This window comes from Macaca nemestrina, chromosome 8, assembly GCF_043159975.1.
Source record: "Macaca nemestrina isolate mMacNem1 chromosome 8, mMacNem.hap1, whole genome shotgun sequence".
NCBI classification, from domain to species: Eukaryota; Metazoa; Chordata; class Mammalia; order Primates; family Cercopithecidae; genus Macaca; species Macaca nemestrina.
Window position 1 is genome coordinate 89596056 of NC_092132.1, and position 22264 is coordinate 89618319.

The following is a 22264-nucleotide window of genomic DNA, read 5'->3' on the forward strand; positions in this document are numbered from 1 at the left end:
GTGCTGGGATTACAGGCTTGAGCCACCGCGCCCGGCTTTCTTCTCTTAATTATAGCTTTATTTTCTTCTCTCAATTATAGTGAATTATTTCAAAAGCTAAACATGACACACTTCATGAACAGCTAGATGAAACCTTATAATTTTCACATTTAAATCTGCAACAAAGTTAACCATTAACCATCTACTCATTTTTGGTATTAAGAAATGACTCTATATACTATTTAAGTAGAGTAAAACATTTAACTTTATAGCTGTGGAGAAAATAACGCTGGATTATTTTTCTCTTCTAGTGTCAAAATTAACGACCTGCTATGGCAATGAAGAAAGAAACTGAATTTGTCATTTTCACCTAAAGAAAAATGATAGACAAAAATCAAACCTGTGGTCTAGGACAGGATTCTGTGCCCTATATGCTTTGTCTGATTCACATACTCGAAGAATGGTTTGGTGTGGAGCAGTTGGAGGACTATTTGAATTTTGCAAACTATCTCTTGTGGGTTTTTACACCACTAATACTTTTAATACTTCCTTACTTTACTATCTTTCTTCTCTACCTTACCATTATTTTCTTACACATTTATAAGAGAAAGAATGTATTAAAAGAAGCCTACTCTCATAATTTATGGGATGGTGCAAGGAAAACGGTGGCAACTCTGTGGGATGGACATGCAGCCGTTTGGCATGGTAAGCAAGGATACTTTCACCTCTGTGTTGCCATTCATATGTGTTACATTGGAACTGTGTTACCTTCCATTTTATTGATTGAGAAGATCCTGAAAAATACAATAGAAGTGATATTTACTATTCCCTGTTATCTGTTTGCATGCATTGTACATATGCATGTGTCTTTCTTAAAATGAGTTTTCCCATAGACATTAGTTTCTATTAAACAACCATGCAGCACTATAGACTATAAGCTGAAATATGAAAATTTATATTTAAAACATCTAAAAGAGTAAGAGACTAATTAAAGCTATAGAAACTGCTTTAAAAATGCTTCATTTGGCTGGGTGCGGTGGCTCTTGCCTGTAATCCCAGCACTTTGGGAGGCAGAGGCAGGTGGATCACGAGGTCAGGAGATCGAGACCATCCTGGCTAGCATGGTGAAACCCCGTCTCTACTAAAAATACAAAAAAAGTTAGCCGGGCATGGTGGTGGGCACCTGTGGTCCCAGCTACTCGGGACGCTGAGGCAGGAGAATGGTGTGAACCCGGGAGGCGGAGCTTGCAGTGAGCCGAGATTGTGCCACTGCACTCCAGCTTGGGTGACTGAGCAAGACTCTGTCTCAGAAAAAAAAAAAAAAAAAAGCTTCAATTATTTAGCGTTTACTTCTGTTCAAAATAAGTTTGACTTTACCAGTGTGGATTTAATAAAATGAAATATTAAATAATATTACATTAAATATAATTTGCATACCAAAATTTACGCATTTTCTGTTGATTCATTCCTGAGGTTGGTGTGTCTTTCTGAATAAATAAAATAGCAATAGGTTTCTCTCCAGGATAGTCATTCTTTTCTTTATTACTCAAGAAATTTTGATGTTGTATACTTAATGATTTGTGGTTCTTCTTTGTTTGGCCATCATGAAAATTGCCCTCTGGTTTTTAAGTGTTTAGTGTTTCACTCTTCCAACTTTTACTTCATTATTCTACCAATACCTAGTTTGTAGGTCTCTTTTGTTTTTAGACTACACAGAAATACTGAAGGTTCAATAGCCATGTAACAAACATTGGCTTTCTGTATTATGTTGTTGAGCATCAAAGTGGTTTCATAGAAGGACATGGAAGGAAGCACAGACTTTAAAATGACGCTTGAGGATATATATCACTGAACTATTAGGCTGCTATTAGTAGAAATCACCACCAATGACATGCTTATTACACTAATGTGTGTTGTCATTTTAATACTACATACATATTTAACGAACCTACAAATTTTTTTTGAGCACCTACTATGCCAGACACTGTCAAATGCTTAACATAAATTAACTGCTTTAAGTCTCATAACATAATGGAGTCTATGTGGTACCCCGATTTTACTCATGAGGAAATTGAGGCACAGAGAGGTTGTTATTTGCCCAGGGTATACTAGGAATAGAGCCAGGTGACGACCCCAGATACCTGGGAGTATACATTTGAGAGAGCTCTTGGAGGTAAAATAGACAGAACTTGGAGACTGAGTGTAGAGTCTTGAGGGAGGAGGAGTTAAAGTGCAGTAAGATTTCTACTGCTAGACAGGGAAACATGAACAGGAAGTGCTCCAAGTAACAGCAACCACGTGAGCAGAAGCACAAAGGTGGAAAAGTACTCTGGGAGCCACAGTTAGTTCATATGATATATGAAATAATGTAATGTCACTTCATAGGCAATGGGGGCCTCAAGGGGCTTGAAAGTGTTGGACTAGAGTGGTATTGCACTGATACTTTCTCAGCAGGGAGTAGTATGATCACATCTGTTTTAAGAGTGACACATTTAAATAGTACTAGGTTTTCATGTTTACTGGCACTATAGTAAACTTTAAAAAAAAATATTTGATTAATTGGATTTTTCCGCTTTCAACCAGGTGGTTTGGTATTATGTGAATAGTTCAATTGTTTATTATTTTAAAAAATACTCCGTAAAGCCAGAGAGAACCTCGGTAATATTCTATATAGAATCCTTCAAAGGAGTTTCTTTATTGCTCAGAAAATGTATTTGATGGGACAATTGATCCTCAGACAAACTCAGTGACTGTTTTGTAGAGCTTAAAGTAAATTGAATTACTTGAGTTAGAATTATATAATTGGAAAGAAATGATATAATATGGAAACATATAAAATCTCGGAATATCATTAAATTATTTTTCAAAACATTCTCAAGTCCATTTGAGTAGCTTATTTCATACTAGAATCACAGTTATCATACTTAATTTAATCTGTTTTGTGAAGATCTTTTTTTTTTTTTTGAGACGGAGTCTCGCTCTCTCGTCCAGGCTGGAGTGCAGTTGCCGGATCTCAGCTCACTGCAAGCTCCGCCTCCCAGGTTCACGCCATTCTCCTGCCTCAGCCTCCCGAGTAGCTGGACTACAGGCGCCCGCCACCTCGCCCGGCTAGTTTTTTGTTTTTTTTAGTAGAGACGGGGTTTCACTGTGTTAGCCAGGATGGTCTTGATCTCCTGACCTCGTGATCCGCCCACCTCGGCCTCCCAAAGTGCTGGGATTACAGGCGTGAGCCACCGCGCCCGGCGTGAAGATCTTATAAACTACTTTAGAAATGTATTTCCTGCTCTGAAATTTAGACTGAAGTCTTTATTTTTTGAATGTTTATTTCTTAGCTGATCAGACAGGAATACACTTAAGGAAAGAAACAGACTGATATTTTCAGATTTCTATATTCTGGACTTTAGTTTTGTCTTCTATACAAATGGCAGCCTTTCTAGAGACAGCTGTTCTATGTGGAGGAATATGGCCCTAAGAACTTACTTTCCTATTACAACCACTCTAGATTTCCTTCTTTTTCACGCTTTTTCTTTGATCCTGATTCTGCCCTTGATCTCTGGATGCTCACTTTTTTCTTTTTGCCAGGACCAGTGGAGGCCGTGGTCTGTAATGGCGTGTCTGACAGTGGTGACATGGGAAGGGAATGTGGATTTTATGGCTAGTGCCATGATCACCATTTTATTCACTCCTTAGAATATCTTGACTTCCCAACTTCTGTAATCAAATACATAGGATATTTTCCTCTGAGGCATAGGTGGATCTTACTTAAATCTTTTCTATTCCCTACTAACTGCCAACAGTACAGCGCTGCTGTAAGAAATAAATTTGTTGGCCTTGGTAGCCATATAGAGGACAGCAGGCAGGTAATGTTAGCTAAGGGAGGAGAACAAACAGCCAGCCTGGAACTGGGCATATGTTAGCAGGAAGCTCCCAGATATCATCCTCTCTCCAGGTCCACCACCTTTCATCCTGTCGTTTACTCCCACTGCTGAAACCCTTTCTTCCATTTACAGAGACGTAAAATAGGGCTTGCAGTGTGGAAGGAAGGGGCGGGGATGGCATGAGCCTCTGATCTTGCTTCTACTACAGGACAGAGATTTTCTTGTAATCTAGTTCAAATCTGTGATTAAAGTTTTTCCCCCACATGTAATAAGGTTGTACAAAATCATTTTTGTTTTTTTCATGAATAGAATGAGGACATTTCTAAGGAATTGTTTAAATACATAAAAATGAAGTCTTACGTTTGTGAATTAACTTAAAGTTTACAGCATTGTGGTATCTGTGTATATGTAACAGTGTAAATGGTATTTTATTTTACATTGGGTCACTAATAATTTTTCCTGTTTTAAAAATATGTATTTTTTATTTTTATTTATATTTACTTAGGGTTGAGACAGAGTCTCTCTTGTGTCCCAGGCTGGAGTGCAGTGGTGTGAGCTCAGTTCACTGCAACCTCCGCTTCCCAAGTTTAAGCGATTCTCCTGCCTCAGCCTCCCGAGTAGCTGGGACTATAGGCGCATGCCACCACACCTGGCTAATTTTTTTATTTTTAGTAGAGACAGGGTTTCACCCTGTTGGCCAGGCTGGTCTCGAACTCCTGACCGCAGGTGGTTCTCCTGCCTCACCCTCCCAAAGTGCTGGTATTATAGGCATGAGCCACTGTGCCTGGCCTGTATTTACTTAAAATTTTTTTTTTTGGTAGAGACAGGGATTTCACTGATTTGCCCAGGCTGATCTTGAACTCCTAGCCTCAAGCAATCCTCCTGCCTTGGCCTCCCAAAGAACTGGCATTACAGGCTTGAGCCATCACACCTAGCCTACTGTTTCTGTTTTTATTGATGAATTATTTTATGACTCATTTTTAAATTTACTGTAGGTCATGTTATCTCAGGGAAGTTGTAACTTATTTGATGGCTTCTGCAAATAAGGATGTTCTCATACTTAACCTCAGTAAACCCATTAAAATTGGAAAATTAACATTATTATGTTACTAACATCAAATCTTTAGAGCTCATTTAAGTTTACAGCCTTCCTGTTTGACTCTATTTTCTTATAGTTTCCATCTTTCTGCTGAAATTCCTAATCTGATTGCGCATGTATCCACCTTTTCCACTAGATCCTTTAAGTTTATTTATTTATTTTTATTTTTAGAGTCAGGGTCTCGCACTGTCACCCAGCCTGGAGTGCAGTGGCATGATCATAGCTCACTACAGCCTTCACCTTCTGGGCTCAAGCAATCTTCCCGCCTCAGCCTCCCAAGTAACTGAGACTACAGGCACATGCCACCATGCCCAATTAATTTTTTTACATTTTTGCAGAGGTGGGTCTTGCCATGTTGCCAGGTTGGTCTCTTAACTCTTGGGCTCAAAAGTCCTACCACCTCAGTCTCCCAAAGTGTTGGGATTACAGGCTTGAGCCACTGCATTCCCCTTTAACTTATTAATCATGGTTATTTTATAGTTTCCATCTGATAGTTTCAACATTTGGGTGTGTTAATTGTTTTAGCTCTTGACAGTGGGTTTTTTTTCTTGCTATTTTACATCATTTTTTAATTCAATTATGGCCATTGTAAAAGAACAATGGGTAAATAGTATTTATGACTGAGAATTGGCTCATAAATAGTATTTATGACTAAGAATCTGTTAGGCCACTGGCGGTTGGTTGGAGGTGGATTCAATCTACTGAGTGGTTGAACTGGATTTGGCTTTTATTGCTGCGCTGCAGCTACCTTCAGTTCAGCACAGACTTCAGACTCCTACTGTTATCTTGTGCATAGTGTAGGGCCTGAAGTAGAGGGATTTTTTGGTCGTTCTGCTCCACCTTCACTCCTGTATGCCTTTGCCACAGGAGGAGTCTCTTCATGCCCCTCCTGTGACCCCAGAAAAAGGTCGCCTTTGCTTATAACTCCACATGGGGGTACATGGGGACTCCTCACACCCCTTCTTCATGCCCCTGCCCTCATTCCCCCGGGAGCTGAGGTATAGCACTCCTCAGTTTTCAGGTTTAGCTATAATCTTATTGGGCTCTTTATTCCTGGGGCTTAGGGGTGAGGCTTTCTGTGTTCCCTTCCCTTCTCCTTGTGTTGGGGGTTTTGTCATGGGAGCAAGTTTGCTGCCACTGCCTCCGTGGTAGATCTCTGATTTATGTCACTTAAGGACTCTGGGCCCCCCGGAGTTTCCTGCCACCCACCCCCACTGCGCAGCGGTAGATATTTTGCTTCTACCCCTTCTCTAGAATAGTGAGCTTTTACCTGACACTGGGCTGGTGAGGATGGAGGAGTGTGTGGGGAAGGGGAGTAGAGCTCTGCCCCTCCCAGCATTACATGCCTTTTGCATATACCCTTTTCTCAGAAGGAGTGAAAGGGTTTCCTGCCCCTTTCCCAGTGTCTGACAGATTTTGCTTCCATGAGAGAAAATTCCAGGAAATGAGTGGGGTTTTTTGTTCCCTGTACCATTAGCAGGGGCTCTCTTTACTCTCCAGCTTCACCTCTAATCTTTCTTGTGAGCACACACTGAGGTCTGTGGAGAAGTTGGAGAGTGACTACCTGGGGCTTCCAGAGATTCTACATTGAATACTAGCCCACCCTGGGACTTTAAGTATTTTTTAATGTGTCACTTCTTACCCACTTTTATGGCATCTGCCTCTTCCTCCCATTCTCAGTTTTTATCTTTCCTTAGAGGGGTTTATCACCCTTTGAAGTTCAGTTTGCCTGGTTGCCTTATGACCTCTGCTCTCTGATATGCTTAAGAAAAAAGATTTGTATTCCAGGCTTTTTCTCATTAGTAGGGTGGGAGTGATGTTCCCTTGTGGCTACAGAGTTTCTTTTATTAATAATACTCTCCTTGTTAATGTTTTCAACCCTCTCCTCTAACAGTGAAACCTGGCTCCCATTATTCTTGCTATGTTGACTCATTTGATCAGTGCCCCTGTGTGTTACCCATCTCCCATCATTGCTGCCTTCCCCTACAACTCATGGATGCCCTCTTCCTGCTTGTGCCAGGCCACCACTCTGTGCAGTGCCCTGGCTAGCCGCTCAGGCTGTGATGCCCCACACCAGGCCACCTGTTTTGGGCTCTGGCCCCTCCTGCCAGGCTGCTGCTGGTTGTGGATGCCCCCATTTCACTCAGGCTGTGACCCCCAAGCTTCTGTGACCCTTGCCTCCTCTCCTCCCGCTCAGCAGCCCCCTACCCTGTGATAGGCTGTCTTCTGTGTGGTACCCTCATGACTGCTCTGGCTGACTCCCCACTCCACGCCACCTGTGTTGGTGCCCTCCTTAGTGTCTGGTGCCAACACTCCAGGCCACCTCTCCAAACAGGTGTCCGCTTCACTGTGGCCCACCTAATGGCTGTAGGACTGATTTGTTCAAGAAAGAAAGAGAAGAGGAAAGAGAGGGAAGAAGGGGGAAAGGGGAAGAGAACCAGGAAGACTAGTGGACTTTTGTGAGAAAAGGCTGAGCTACCAACCATCCTTTAGTGTAAACAAATTAATGAATTTATCTTAAGTGTATGCATTTTGTCTTTTGAACAGGTTATGAAGTTCATGGAATGGAGAAAATACCAGAAGATGGACCAGCACTTATAATTTTTTATCATGGAGCTATTCCTATAGATTTTTACTATTTCATGGCCAAAATATTTATACACAAAGGCAGAACTTGCCGAGTAGTAGCTGATCACTTTGTCTTTAAAATTCCAGGTAAACTTTCACTGTAGATAGTAATGTAAAAATGTTTTATTAACAAAACCAAGTTATGTGATCATCTCTATCTTGAGCTCTCTAATGTCATTTGAAAAAGCTTTTTGCCTTTTTAGGGTGTATGTAACAAACTTGGAACTCTAATATGGGAATAGCTAATCATCCTTTTTAGGCAATATATCTAAAAATAAAGACATTGTGGCCAAAAATGTTAGCTCATTTTTTATTTCATACATTTTTAAATTGTTTATTTTTAAGTGAAAATTGTACTTTATGGTATACAACATAATGTTTTTTAAAAATGTTTTTAAATTTTCCTTTTTTAAAAAATATATTTTTATATATTAAGGGGGTATAAGTGCAGTTTTCTTAATGCATCTATTGTGTAGCGGTGAAGTCTGAGCTTCTAGTGTACCCATTAACTACATAGTGAATATCTACCCAATTAGTAATTTTTTCCTTTTTAAGCAGGTATTTACTTGTTATTTTTCTAAGTTGTATCTTGAACTGTAACTTTAAAAACATAAATTGTGATTTTTGCCAATTTATAGTTTGATTTAGAGTTCAGTTGATTTTTCATGTAATGAAGTTTTTCATGAAATACTGATTTTTGGAGTTTAATTTTGTTATAATTAGAGTTTGATAACTCTCAGTTTGATAGCAAATTAAAATTAGTTTGAAAAAAATAAAAAGTCATGATATATTTTGTCTTGACCGAGCACAGTGGCTCATGCCTGTAATCCCAGCACTTTGGGAGGACGAGGTGGGCAGATCACCTGAGGTCAGGAGTTGAAGACCAGCCTGGCCAACATGGTGAAACCCCGTCTCTACTAAAAATACAAAAATTAGTCCAGTATGGTGGCTAATAGGCCTGCTGTAGGCCCAGCTACTCGGGAGGCTGAGTCAGGAGAATCACTTGAACCTGGGAGGCGGAGATTACAGTAAGCTGACATCGTGCCACTGCACTCCAGCCTGTGCAACAGAGTAAGACTCTGTCTCAAAAAAAAAAAAAAAAAAAAAAGATGTATTTTTGTCTTCACATAATATTATACTACCCTAAAGAATATATATATCATGTCTCTTATCATGTGTAACTTGCCTGATAAAATTTATAACAATAAGATTGAGTACTACATTATTTATATTTATTTATTTAGATATGGGGTCTTGCTATGTTGCCCAGGCTGGTCTCAAATTCCTTGCCTCAAGTGATCGTCCCACTGTGGCCTTCAAAAGGTTTGGGATTACAAGTGTGAGCCATTGCACCCAGCCGTGAAGATTACATTAAAAAATCTGTTTATAAAGGTCATATGTATGTGTGTGTGTGTATATGTGTGTGTGTGTGTGTGTATATATATTTTTATTTTATTTTATTTTTTTATTTTGAGACAGAGTCTTGCTCTGTCACCTGGGCTAGAGTGCAGTGGCACAATCTTGGCTCACTGCGACCTCTGCCTCCTGGGTTCAACCAGTTCTCATGCCTTAGCCTCCCAAGTAGTTGGGATTGCAGGCGCCTGTCACCAAACCTGTCTAATTTTTGTATTTTTAGTAGAGAGGGTTTTACCATGTTGTCCAGGTTGGTCTCGAACTCCTGACCCCAGGTAATATACCCGCCTCAGTTTCCCAAAATGGTGGGATTGTAGGCATGAGCTGCCATGCCTGGTTGGCCATATGTGTGTGTGTGTGTATGTGTATGTGTTTATATATTTATTTATTTATTTTGCGAAGGAATCTCTTGTTGCCCAGGCTGGAGTGCAATGGTGCAATCTCGGCTCACTGCAACCTCCGCCTCTCGTGTTCAAGTGATTCTCCTGCCTCAGCCTTCCAAGTCTCTGGGATTACAGGCTCCCGCCACCATGCCTGGCCAATTTTTGTACTTTTAGTAGAGATGGAGTTTCACTGTGTTGGCCAGGCTGGTCTCGAACTCCTGACCTCAGGTGATTCGTCCACCTCGGCCTCCCTAAAGTACTGAGATTATAGCCATGAGCCACTGTGCCTGGCCACCCATATATATATATATATATATATATATATATATATATATATATATATATGATTAATTAACCAAATGGTTTAGAGTTTTACAAATATCATTCTTGAGTAAACTCATTGAGATTAAATCTTACTTTCTTCTGTCACTGAATCACCAGAAACAAGCCAAGAGAGTTGAGAGTATGTTCTGTGGAATAAAAGCAAAAGCTGACATATCAACCAGACAAACACAACCAAACAGTGAATTAAGTAATGATCTACTTCATTGCCTATAACAGCTAATGCTTTGGGTATCCGTGTGTCACTAAAAAACCATTTGTACTTTGTGTATAAGCAGTATTGGCTATGTTTTCTGTAAAAAACTAACATGATCACTGTAGTAGATTTGGAAACTAAAAAACAGAACATCATTATAATTTTACCATCTTAACATAATGTTACCATTTTTTATTTAGTTTATTTTTTTTACTTACAGTCACATAGGCAATTTTGTGGGTTTTTTTTTTAAGATTTAATGTTAGCATTAACATTTTTACCATGTTTTATAAGAAAAAGGTTTAGTGTATGACTGGAACGTTTACTTAACTGTTTTTCTGTTATGGAGCATTAGGTTGCTTCTATTTTTTTTTTTCGTTTTTAGGAATAATAAAATGTGAATATTTTTAGCATTTGCCTTTTTCAAAAAATTACCCTCTTTATGATTTTTTAAATATTTTGACACTAATTTACCTTAAGTCCTTCTTTGCTTTCTGAAGGAATAAAATCATAATTCTCAGCACAAGAGAGATTTTAGGGTGAGTGCTGTGGCTCACAGCTATAATTCCAGCATGTTGTGAGGCTGTGAAGCGGAGTATTGCTGGAGCTCAGAAGGTTGAAACCAGCCTGGGCAACATAGCAAGACCTCGTCTCTACTAAAAGTTAAAGAAAAAAACATCAGTCAGGCATGGTAGCACAGTGCCTGGAGTCCCATCTACTTGGGAGGCTGAGTGAGAGGATCGCTTGAGCCCAGTAGAGCAAGGCTCTAGTGAGCTACTATTGTGCCCCTGCGTTCCAGCCTGGGTGACAGAGCAAGACCCTGTTTCCAAAAAAAAAATAGAAAATTTATGTTTTATTATGTATGAATCCTCCCCTGTTCATTCATTCATTATCAGAATGCATCTAGTTGAATCAGCGAACATTTAGTATGATGTGGAGTGACAAATTTTTATTTTTACTTTTTTTTTTTTTTTTGAGACGGAGTCTTGCTCTGTAGCCCGGGCTGGAGTGCAGTGGCCAGATCTCAGCTCACTGCAAGCTCCGCCTCCCGGGTTTACGCCATTCTCCTGCCTCAGCCTCCGGAGTAGCTGGGACTACAGGCGCCCGCCACCTCGCCCGGCTAGTTTTTTGTATTTTTAGTAGAGACGGGGTTTCACCGTGTTAGCCAGGATGGTCTCGATCTCCTGACCTCGTGATCCGCCCGTCTCGGCCTCCCAAAGTGCTGGGATTACAGGCTTGAGCCACCGCGCCCGGCAATTTTTACTTTTTTTGAGAGAATCTCGCTCTGTTGCCCAGACTGGAGTGCAGTGGCTTGATCTTGGCTCAATGCAAGCTCTGCCTCCTGAGTTGAAGCCATTCTCTTGCCTCAGCCTCCTGAGTAGTTGGATTACAGGCACATGCCACCATGCCAGGCTGATTTTTGTATTTTCAGTAGAGACAGGGTTTCCCCACGTTGGCCAGGTTGGTCTTGAACTCCTGACTGTAAGTGATCCGCCTGCCTCTGTCTCCCAAAGTGCTGGTATTACAGGCGTGAGCCATTGTGCCTGACCAGTCTGCGTAGTTTTTATCATCAAATGCATCCCTATATTTCCCATTGTCAGGGAATAATGTATACTAACATCAGTCCTCAGAAGTTCCAATATGTGATTTGATTAAAATATTTAATTACAAACAGGATTATTTCTTTCATCCATAAATAGTTGTAATTTGAAAAGCAGTAAAATATTAAGACTTGGAATTAGCTGTTCCTGAGTCAAGCACTCTCACTTTATTAAAATCTTTTAATGATGTTTGCTATTATTATTTTAAAAATTTAATTATAGAATTAGCATTATCTAACTTTTAATTTAAATAGATTTGATCATGATCTTGCCACTTTTGGCAGAGCTAAGCATAGTTTGATTAACATTCTCCTGAGTGATTCTCTTTTTTATAGGGTTAATGGAAGATTAGATTTCTGATTGCTGATGAGATATCATTTTTGAATCCCATCAGAATCCCATTTCTGGAGTCTGCCCTGCCACTTCTTAGATGTGTGACTTTGAGCAAGCTATTATTCTGTAAGCCCAAGTTTTCCCCTTTGTAAAGGTAGGGGAAGAATACCTGTTTGTCAAGATTGTTGTGAGTTTTACTTGAGAATTTGAGCCAGAGTAGTAGGTAGTCAGTATGAGATGGTAATCAATGGTAGGTGATAAGTAAGATGCAGCTATTACTTAACCAACAATATCAAGCTTAAGTTAACCTTTCGAGTTTTTGTTGATTTTAAAACGTAAAAGTAATGATTTAAGTATAAATAGTAAACTATGTAGTTTGTGAAGATTTTTGCTTTAGAAGAATCAAACAAGAAATAATTATGTCGTATCTTCATACTCATGTTTCTTACAGGCTTTAGTTTATTACTGGATGTGTTTTGTGCTCTACATGGACCAAGAGAAAAATGTGTTGAAATTCTGAGGAGTGGCCACTTGTTAGCTATCTCACCAGGTGGAGTTCGAGAAGCCCTAATTAGTGATGAAACTTACAACATTGTATGGGGTCATCGCAAAGGCTTTGCTCAGGTTGCAATTGATGCAAAAGTGGTAAGTTGTATAAAATTAATTATTAAAGTAAAGCTTAGTCAAATTTAAAATACATGGTTAAGTAATGAGCCAAAGTGTATAAGAACTTAGACACTTTCACTGCAATACTTTAAAAATTAGTATATAGGCCAGGTGCGGTGGCTCACGTCTGTAATCTCAGCACTTTGGGAGGGTGAGGCGGGCGGACCACCAGGTCAGGAGTTTGAGACCAGCCTGACCAACATGGTGAAACCTTGTCTCTACTAAAAATACAAAAATTAGCCGGGCATGGTGGTGCATGCGTGTAATCCCAGCTACTCGGGAGGCTGAGGCAGGAGAATTGCTTGAACCTGGGAGGCGGAGGTTGCAGTGAGCTGAGATCACACCACTGCACTCCAGCCTGGGTGACAGAGCGAGACTCTCTCTCAGAAACAAAACAACAACAACAACAAAAAAACATGACTGGAGAATTTGAATGTCATTTTGTTCTTTTATTTTGGCTTTGGAAAGTATTTCCTAGCCTTTTGGTCTCCATATTGTACTTTAGCCTATGAAACACTTATCTATTACCTATGGGATGTTTCTCCTTCGGTTTCTGTTTAATTTTGATTTTCAGAAAAAGAAGTTATGTTTGATAGAGTATTGTTCTTTTTCCAGGCCAGTTAAAGAATATTGTCAGTAACTTAGTTTTTTAGTTGTATAGAAAATGAATTATGGCACATTTTACTTATTTCTCAAAGTCTTAAGCACTGACGTAGAAAACAAAAACCTAGGCTATATGAATAATATAGAATATAAAAGGATATATGCAGTTATACAAAAATTAAGAATAATATAATGTATATGAAAACAATGATAAAAGCTAAAATCCTAATCAAAGATAAGGTTAAGTTTTCAAGTTTATATTTTCAAAGAATTGTTGCTTCAAAAGTTTAAGATAAAGACGACAAAAATAGATTTAAAATCACATAAATATGCCATAGGATTCTAATTCCTCATTCTTTAGTTTACATTTTCAACAGCATATTGCTTGGAAGAAGGCCTGAAAGGGATAAATGATATAGAGAAAAAAACTCTTTCTAATCCTGGAGTTTCCAGATAATTAATTTAAATAATCTAAATAATTTAATTGAGATTTGTATATAAAACTTCAGAAAGTTTAAGAAATACCTTTCTATAAGTTTAAAAACAAACAGAAATCTTATACATTTGATAAATATTGTGCTACCCTAACATCTCATAGCACTTTTAAACTCTATCTTGTACTCCTATTCAGTAAGGAGGTGATGCATATAATTATTCCAATGTTGCAGATGAGGAGACTCAGGCACAGAGAGATGGAGGGATGGAAGGGATCTGGTCACTCAGCAAGGCAGCAGCAGAGCAGAGCACACAGTTCAGAACTCGAGGCAACTGGTACTGTTGCCATTCCTGACTACATTGCACAGTGAGTCTGCTGACATCCGAGACTGAAGGGGCTTCCCAGATACGTGAGGGAAACCTTTCAGTAATATATATATATATATATATATATAGTTGTAAGTGGCACAAGTATCCCATCTGGAAAATCCCTTAATAGACCTCACAAAATTATAAGCTGTGAACAAAATTTAAGGCTATTGTTACAGGATTAACCACATTTAAATTGTGACATAGTAATAGAAATTAAAGGGGAAAAAGCCTGATTGTCAAGGCAAGTTCACAAAATATTGGTAGAAAATATTAAGGTTTATTTGAAAGTGACATACTTTTTGATATAATACAAATCACCCTGGTTTTGTGAATTTTTGAGATTTATGACTTTGATAAGAACTTTTTAGCTAATTTCATGTCTAAATAAGTTGAGGAGAAAACTAGCCCATTTAATTGTAAAATAAATAGCAGATATAAAAGAAAATAATATTTTGTTTCAATAAAATTATATTATCTCACTTTATCCATAAAAAGCTTTGAGATAGAGATAATTATTATTATTTATCCCCATGTTTTGCATGAAGAAAGTGAGGCTTAAACATGGTAAGTAACTTGTACAATGGCTACCACATTTTTAGTGACAGAGTTAAGATGTCAAGACCCCAATAATAGTTTTTAAAAATATACATTCTTAGCTGAACATGGAGGCTCATGCCTGTAATCCCAGCACTTTCGGAGGCCAAGGCAGGAGGATCACTTGAGGCCAGGAGTTCGAGACCAGCCTGGGCAACATGGTGAAACCCCATCTCTGCTAAAAGTACAAAAATTAGCTGGGCATGGTCTTAGCTACTCCGATAACTGAGGTTGGAGGATGACTTGAGCTTGGGAGGCAGAGGTTGCAGTGAGTCAAGATTGTGCCATTGTGCTCCAGCCTGGGCGACAGCAGGGCTCTGCCTCAAAAAGAAATATATATATACTTTATCTCTCTCGCTGTCTCTCTCCCCCAGGCTCTTACACACACACATACATATAGACACATTTATATATGTAAACAATTGAATTCTAGGTTGCTGATGCAACTCCTTTGTGTACAAAGTATGCATAAAAGAAGGAATGAAGGCTGAGGCGGGCAGATCACTTGAGGTCAGGAGATCCATACCAGCCTGGCCAACATGGTCAAACTCTGTCTTTACTAAAAACACGCAAAAAAATTAGTTGGGTGTGGTGGCGCATGCCTGTAATCCCAGCTACATGGAAAGCGGAGGCAGGAGAATCACTTAAAAACCCAGAAGGCGGAGGTTGCAATGAGCCTAGATCATGCCACTGCACTGCAGCCTGAACAACAGAGCAAGACTCCATCTTAAATAAGAGGAATGAATAATTATATTACAAGATCAAGTTGGGGTAAAGTAATGCTTGTGGCTTTAAGGATGAAAGCTTGAGTGCCAATGTAGAAACCATATTCCCAGACTATAGTGGGGAATACTGAGCCTGCTAGGGTAAGCTTTCTTTTATTTAGTGGGCTCTAGAAATGTCCAGCTTCTGGAGAGGTAGCTATTTAAGGAATGATATTTCAACAGAAAAGTCTTTATAAATGCCTACATCAATACAGAATTCTGGGATCATGCCAGTCAGTAGATATAAATCCAGCCATACTGGTTGGAAGTGGCAAATGGTATATGCATGAGCTGAAATATTTCTGTTTCTTCTTGGACATTTTTGGTTCTCAACTCTAAAGACATTTTATAACTATTTAAAACATTATGATTTCAGCCATCCTAATATTTTACATAACTAATTTTATTTTACAAAACTAGTAGTGATTTCCAGATAATAATAATTAATAATATAATTATATAACTATTATATAATATTTATATAATAATAATAATTATTATTAAAGGCCAGGTATGGAGGTTCATGCCTGTAATCCCAGCACTTTGGGAGGCTGAGGCAGGAGGATCCCTTGAAGCCAGTTCAAGACTAACCTGAGCAACAAAGCAAGACCCCATCTCTACAAAAACAAGCAAATAAACTATATTTACTTATATATATAAATAATTCAGTGTATTTTATCTTCCTTATCTTCTTGTGTTTTAGCTTTATGAGTTAACTCCATCAAATTTTAATTTCTTCATTTGACTGCTGTTTTTTATTTTTTATTTTTTTTGAGACAGAGTCTTGCTCTGTCACCCAGATTGAAGCGCAATGGCGTGATCTCTGCTTACCGCAACCTCTGCCTCCTGGGTTCAAGTGATTCTCCTGCCTCAGCCTCCCGAGTAGCTGGGGTTACAGATGCCGGCCACCACGCCTGGCTAATTTTTGTACTTTTAGTAGAGATGGGGTTTCACCATGTTGGCCAGGCTGGTCTCAAACTCCTGACCTCAAGTCACCTGCCTCGGCCTCCCAAAATTCTGGGATTACAGGCGTAAGCCACCTTACCCAGCCCTGACTGCTTTTCTTTACCTAACTTCTCCCCTTTTCCTAACTGATTTTGAGATTGCTGCTGTCTACTTCTGACTTTTGTATTCAGAGAGTACAAATTAATTCATTTAGCAGCATTATCTCTTTCTTTAATTCCTCCGTCTCACTTTCTTTTAGCACCTAGTGGATTCCAGGCACTGTTCTAGGTGCTATACAGCAGTGAACAAAACAATGTCCCTGCAGTATATTAGGCATCTTCCTTCTGGTGAGAGGAGAGAGATATCAAATGATTGGTTAGTTATATGTGAAGTAGTAGGTTTTATGAACGCTTTGCCTGTAGTCTCTTTCCTTCGGTCCACTGTATTTTACTGTTTTCCAAAGCTTAGTAGGAATGACTTTTCAGATATCAGCTTATTTAAATATCTCACTCATTAAGCAGGTAATTTGGTATTAGGCATTTACTCATGGTTGACTGTAAGTAATATAATATTCCCCCAACCAAAATTTTATCTATTCTGAAGTATCATTTAATTCAGTATCTTATGTGTATTTTCAAGTGTTTCAATTTTTTATCTACTTCAGTATTCACAGTGGCATAACCTCTTTACATATCAATATTTCATTATTTTATATGTATTTAAGGTCTTCATTATTAAAAAACATACTGAATCATTGATATTTTTGGAAAATAAAAATCATGAACTTATTAGCAGAAATTCTCTAACATCAAACAATTATGGAGAATTCTTTTTTTTTTTTTTTTTGAGACGCTGTCTTGCTCTGTTGCCCATACTGGAGTGCAGTGGTGTGATCGTGGTTCGCTGCAACCTCTGCCTCCTGGTCTTAAACAATCCTCCCACCTCAGCCTCTCAGGTAACTGAGACTACAGGCACGTACCACCACACTCGGATAATTTTACATCTTTTTATAGAGACAGGGTTTTGCCATGTTGCCTAGGCTGGTCTCAAACTTCTGGGCTCAAGTGATCCACCTGCCTTGGTCTCCCAAAGTGCTGAGATTACAGGCACGAGCCACTGCACCCGGCCAAATTCTTTAATATATGTGCTTTTCCTTTTTGTCTATGTGGTTGAGTCTTCTAGTTACTTTTCATTGATGTTGAGTATTTTAGATTTAATAGACTCACAAAAAATTGTAGCAATTCCATGACAGCATCTTGCCAAAACTTGTCATTTAAATATATATAAATTTCCCTTTGGAGCCAGGTACAGTGACTCACACCTATAATCCTAACACTTTGGGAGACTAAGGTAGGAGGATTGTTTGAACCTGGGAGGTTGAGGCTGCAGTGAGTCATGATCACACCACTGCAATCCAGCCTGAGCCACAGAGTGAGACTCTGTCCCCAACTCCCCCTGAAAAATTCCCCTTAGAATCCCTGCTTGCAACTTTTCTCCAGTGAGCATACTATTCAGTAGCCCACTAAAGCCAATTCAGTTTACCACATTCATTTTATTTAGTGAAATTAGTGATTACTGTAATCTCTATTTTGAGTTTCAAGGTTTTATGTGAAATGTTAGGAAAATTGGTCAATGAAATATATATTACCACTGGAGGGTAGTGTTTCCAATTTCTATTTTTACAAATGATCAAGTTGAATTTAGTTGATAAACCGATCATATGCACTTTTATTTTAAAAATATTTTGTTTTCATAATATCAAACAGGCCCTCAAAAGTTTGCATAATCACTTTGTGATCCCCCACACTCCCATGCTAATAAATTTGTATGCCTTTTCTCTTTCTCCTATGCCAGTACTAACCAGACCCGACCCTGCTTAGCTTCTGAGATCAGACGAGATTGGGCATTGTAGGGAGACCCCCTGAAACTGTTGCTACAGAATAAAAGATAAAATGCTCCTGATTATTGTAAATGTAAAATTGCATGCAGGATTGTGTAAAGACAATGCCAGGCTGGACTGCCAGAATGAGCCAACAGCGCGTGATATACTTCCCCCTGCAGAGAGCCTATGAATGGGCGTGCAGTCAGGGAGGTTTCACATCACCAAGATTCCTATCCCAGAAAAGCAGATGTTCATAGCTCTGGGAATGGAATGTGACCCTTGTGGAGAGCCTATAAATGGATGCATGAGGGACGCCTGTCCATATGGATAAGATAGGGCTATAAACACCCTCATCTTGCCACGGCTCATCTAGGCCTCTTTAGGGTTAAGGCATACTCCCTTCTGAGAATTTCTGGTCTAACCGGTTGTCTAGCTTCACATCCTGTTTCTGTGGATTGTTTGTAACCAGCTCTTGCTGCAACTGTTACTGCTGATTAATATCTTGCTAATCATAGGTTATAGAAAGACTGTGTTTCTGTTTCAGTGCTCTGTTAGAAATTACTGATGCACACACTATATTGTGAATTCTTATCTCTGTATACTGTACTTCTGCATACAGATGTTAAAGAATTACTTCATCCCCATGTGACCATCTCTCGTCATAATCAAATGACCCTAAATCCCTCACTAAACTACCCCTGCCCTCACTATACTTAATAATAAATGCTGGCATATCCAGTGCATTGGTGGCACCACGGGACCAGAAGGCGGTGACGCCCCAGACCCAGCTTTCACTATCTTGTGTGTGTCTATTATTTCTCGACCTGCCGATCTGCCTGGGAACAAAGAGAGAACCCCGTTGCATTACGGGCTGCTGGCCTAATCCTGCAATAGGGCATGTTCAGGGTGGCATGGCCATAGATGCCTTTTCTCTTTCTTAAAAAAAAAGTTTGCATTAGTTACTTTAATGGAGACATTGAATGGATTATTTACTTTTTAATTCAAATTCTCGTTTTCTTTAGCCCATTATTCCTATGTTTACACAAAATATTCGAGAAGGATTTAGATCACTTGGAGGAACAAGTAAGTTCTGATTTGTATGGTTTTGAATTACAATGTAATTTTTAAAATATTTGGGCTGTTGAACCCTACAAGGAAACCTTTTGAATTATTATCTTTAGAAAATTGATATACTGTTTAGACGATTTTCTGTTTAAAGTCCAAATGATAACTAGTTTTAAGTAATGGCAGTTCTTAATGCTCTATTTTTGTTGAGAGTATCATATACATACTGAAGTTCTTCAAATGGGCTTTTAAAAACTTTACAGTGAGGCCGGGTGCGGTGGCTCACGCCTGTAATCCCAGCACTTTCGGAGGCCGAGGCGGGAGGATCACCTGAGGTCAAGGGGTCGAGACCAGCCTGGCCAACATGGAGAAACCCCATCTCTACTAAAAATACAAAATTAGCTGGGCATGGTGGCAGGTGCCTGTAATCCCAGCTACTCGGGAAGCTAAGGCAGGAGAATCACTTGAACCCAGGAGGTGAGGGTTGTGGTGAGCCAAGATTGTGCCATTGCACTCCAGCCTGGGCAACAAGAGTGAAACTCTGTCTCAAAAAAAAAAAAAACAAAAAAACTTCACAGTGAATTAGCTAGTTTATTGTTTTAAACCATGGTGACAAGGTTTAGAATACATTTACAAACTATCCCAACAGTCTCGTTAACTTACCCCAGAAGTTACAGCTTTAAAAATGGATGATAATATGATATTGAACTAAGATGAACTACCTAAGGAAATAGCATATGCTTTGGTTTATTTGTCACTTCTTGTTCTTTTTAAAAATATTTTGCAGCCTAATACATTTACACTGGAAAGTTCTTTTTACCTATCCTTTATTTATAGATTTTAAAAATCAGATTTTAATATAGTTATAGCAATGTTAATGATTGGGTGTGCTCATGGAATACTGTGCAGCCATAAAAAAGAATGAGTTCGTGTCCTTTGTAGGGACATGGATGAAGCTGGAATCCATCATTCTCAGCAAACTATCGCAAGGACAAAAAACCAAACACCGCATGGTCTCACTCATATATGGGAATTGAACAATGAGAATACTTGGACACAGGAAGGGGAACATCACACATCGGGGCCTGTCGTGGGGTGGGGGGAGGGGGAATAGCATTAGGAGATACACCTAACGTAAATGACAAGTTAATAAGTGCAGCACACCAACATGGCACATGTATACATATGTAACAAACCTGCACGTTGTGCACATGTACCCTAGAACTTAAAGTATAATAATAAAAAAATGATTAGGTGTGCTTTTTCTTTGCAATACCTGTTTTCTTATTTTGAAATATTCAGCTTGTTGTTGTACCCTATGGTTTGCATATTATATTTAATTGATTGTATTACATATTCCTAGCATTATTATTTGTTTTGTTTTGCTTTTTATCCTAGCACTATTATTATTAGTATTCCTATCCACTTATAAGTCCCCTTCTGAAGAGCTTTAAACTGCCCTTGTTTCTTATATGTATAACATTGCTATTTTGTTGATACTGCATTCTGTTTTTTAAGTCTTATTTTTTTCCCTTTTTATCAGATTTAAAGTGGAAAGGAAGATTGATGAGATCTTTAACTTTCATGGTGGATTTATTTCATCTATCTATCTATTTATTTATTTTGAGACAGTCTCTCTGTTACCCACGCTGGAGTGTGGTGGCATGATCTCGGCTCACTGCAACCTTCACCTCTCAGGTTCCAGTGATTCTCCCACCTCAGCCTCCAGAGTAGCTGGGACTACAGGCATGTGCCAGCACACCTGGCTAATTTTTGTATTTTTAGCAGAGACATGGTTTTGCCATGTTGGCCAGGCTCGTCTTGAACTCCTGACCTCATGTGATCCACCCCGCTTCAGTCTTCCAAAGTGTTGGGATTACAGGTGTGAGCCACTATGCCCGGCCTATTTCTTCTAGTTTTTTCTTGGCTAATTTATTTAGAATTTAGTGACAAATCAGAAATTATTCCAGACGTTTTGTTTATTTATTCATTTTGCCTGTGCTTTTTTTTTTTTCACTTTTTTTCACTTTAAAGTTGAATATTCCAAAAACTAGTATCTAGTGATTTTGTGTGTGTGTGTGTGTGTGTCCTGTAGGATAGGGTGTATTCTGTGTTTTGATGTGTAAGCAATACTTTCAACTTTTGGTACAATCCATGACTGTTCCATGTGGCCTATTTTGGATTCCTTTGATGATATTTTAGATTTTTTAAAAAATTTAGTCCATCAGTTTATTTTTACATTATTACCACTTTTATTTAATCCTGATAAATTTCATATTTGGTCATTAGTATTAGTAGTTATTTGCTTTGATGTGTTTTTCCTAATTTATAATAATGTTTTGTCTTTACCTAGTTTATTTTGCATTATAGTCTCATATTTACATAAATTTATTCTTCCTTTTTTTGGTCTTTTATTTATCAAAGTTTCTTATTTGTGAGTCTCTAGACTTTTTCACCTCTAGTAGTTTGGTAGCAGTTTAACCTTTGTTTTGCAATAATAGTAACTTGTTTGCCTTTTAAATTACTGTATTTTTATTTTTATTTTTCATTTTTACTTATTTTTGTTAAATTTCTATACTTTTAAAAGCTCATTAAAAAATAATTAATAGACTTTTTTTGGGGTGCATTTTTAGGTTTATAGAAAGTACAGAGAGTTCTCATAAATCTCCTCACCACCCCCCAATTTCTTCTATTTTTAATATCTTGCATTGGTGTGATATATTTGTTATAATTGATGAAAAACTCTTCTTTTTAAAAAATCGTATGAATTGCCAAGAAATGATACTTTTTGCCACCTTCCTGTAAGTTCTACATAATTAATTTGAAAGTTTACAGTTACATGATCAGAATACTTAACAAGTTAAAATGATTGTGTTTACTCTAAAACAGGGTTATTTAGGTGGCTTTATGAAAAATTCCGCTATCCATTTGCTCCAATGTATGGAGGTTTTCCAGTGAAGTTACGGACCTATTTAGGTGACCCCATTCCGTATGACCCAAAGATAACAGCGGAAGAATTAGCTGAAAAGGTAAATTGCTTTTTCTTTTTTAGTTTTAGGACAGATTTTTATTTTCAATTATTATAT

The 22264-nt window shown here is 38.5% G+C and overlaps 1 protein-coding gene across 7 annotated transcripts in view; it reads left to right on the forward strand.

The window, feature by feature from the left end:
- LOC105482278 (transmembrane protein 68) overlaps positions 1 to 22264 on the forward strand; it is a 39231-nt gene that overhangs the window by 12190 nt on the left and 4777 nt on the right. For 3 of the 7 annotated variants that reach the window (XM_071068232.1, XM_011742302.3, XM_071068233.1), the window contains exons 3-7: positions 291 to 684; positions 7504 to 7671; positions 12304 to 12497; positions 19136 to 19196; positions 22068 to 22207. In XM_071068232.1, the coding sequence (XP_070924333.1) occupies positions 360 to 684; positions 7504 to 7671; positions 12304 to 12497; positions 19136 to 19196; positions 22068 to 22207 (888 nt within the window). In that variant the 5' untranslated portion in view covers positions 291 to 359. Of the gene's footprint in view, positions 1 to 290; positions 685 to 7503; positions 7672 to 12303; positions 12498 to 13789; positions 13924 to 19135; positions 19197 to 22067; positions 22208 to 22264 lie in introns of all 7 variants that reach the window. The other 4 variants (XR_987519.3, XR_011607020.1, XM_011742304.2 and 1 more) reach the window with 3 other exon arrangements.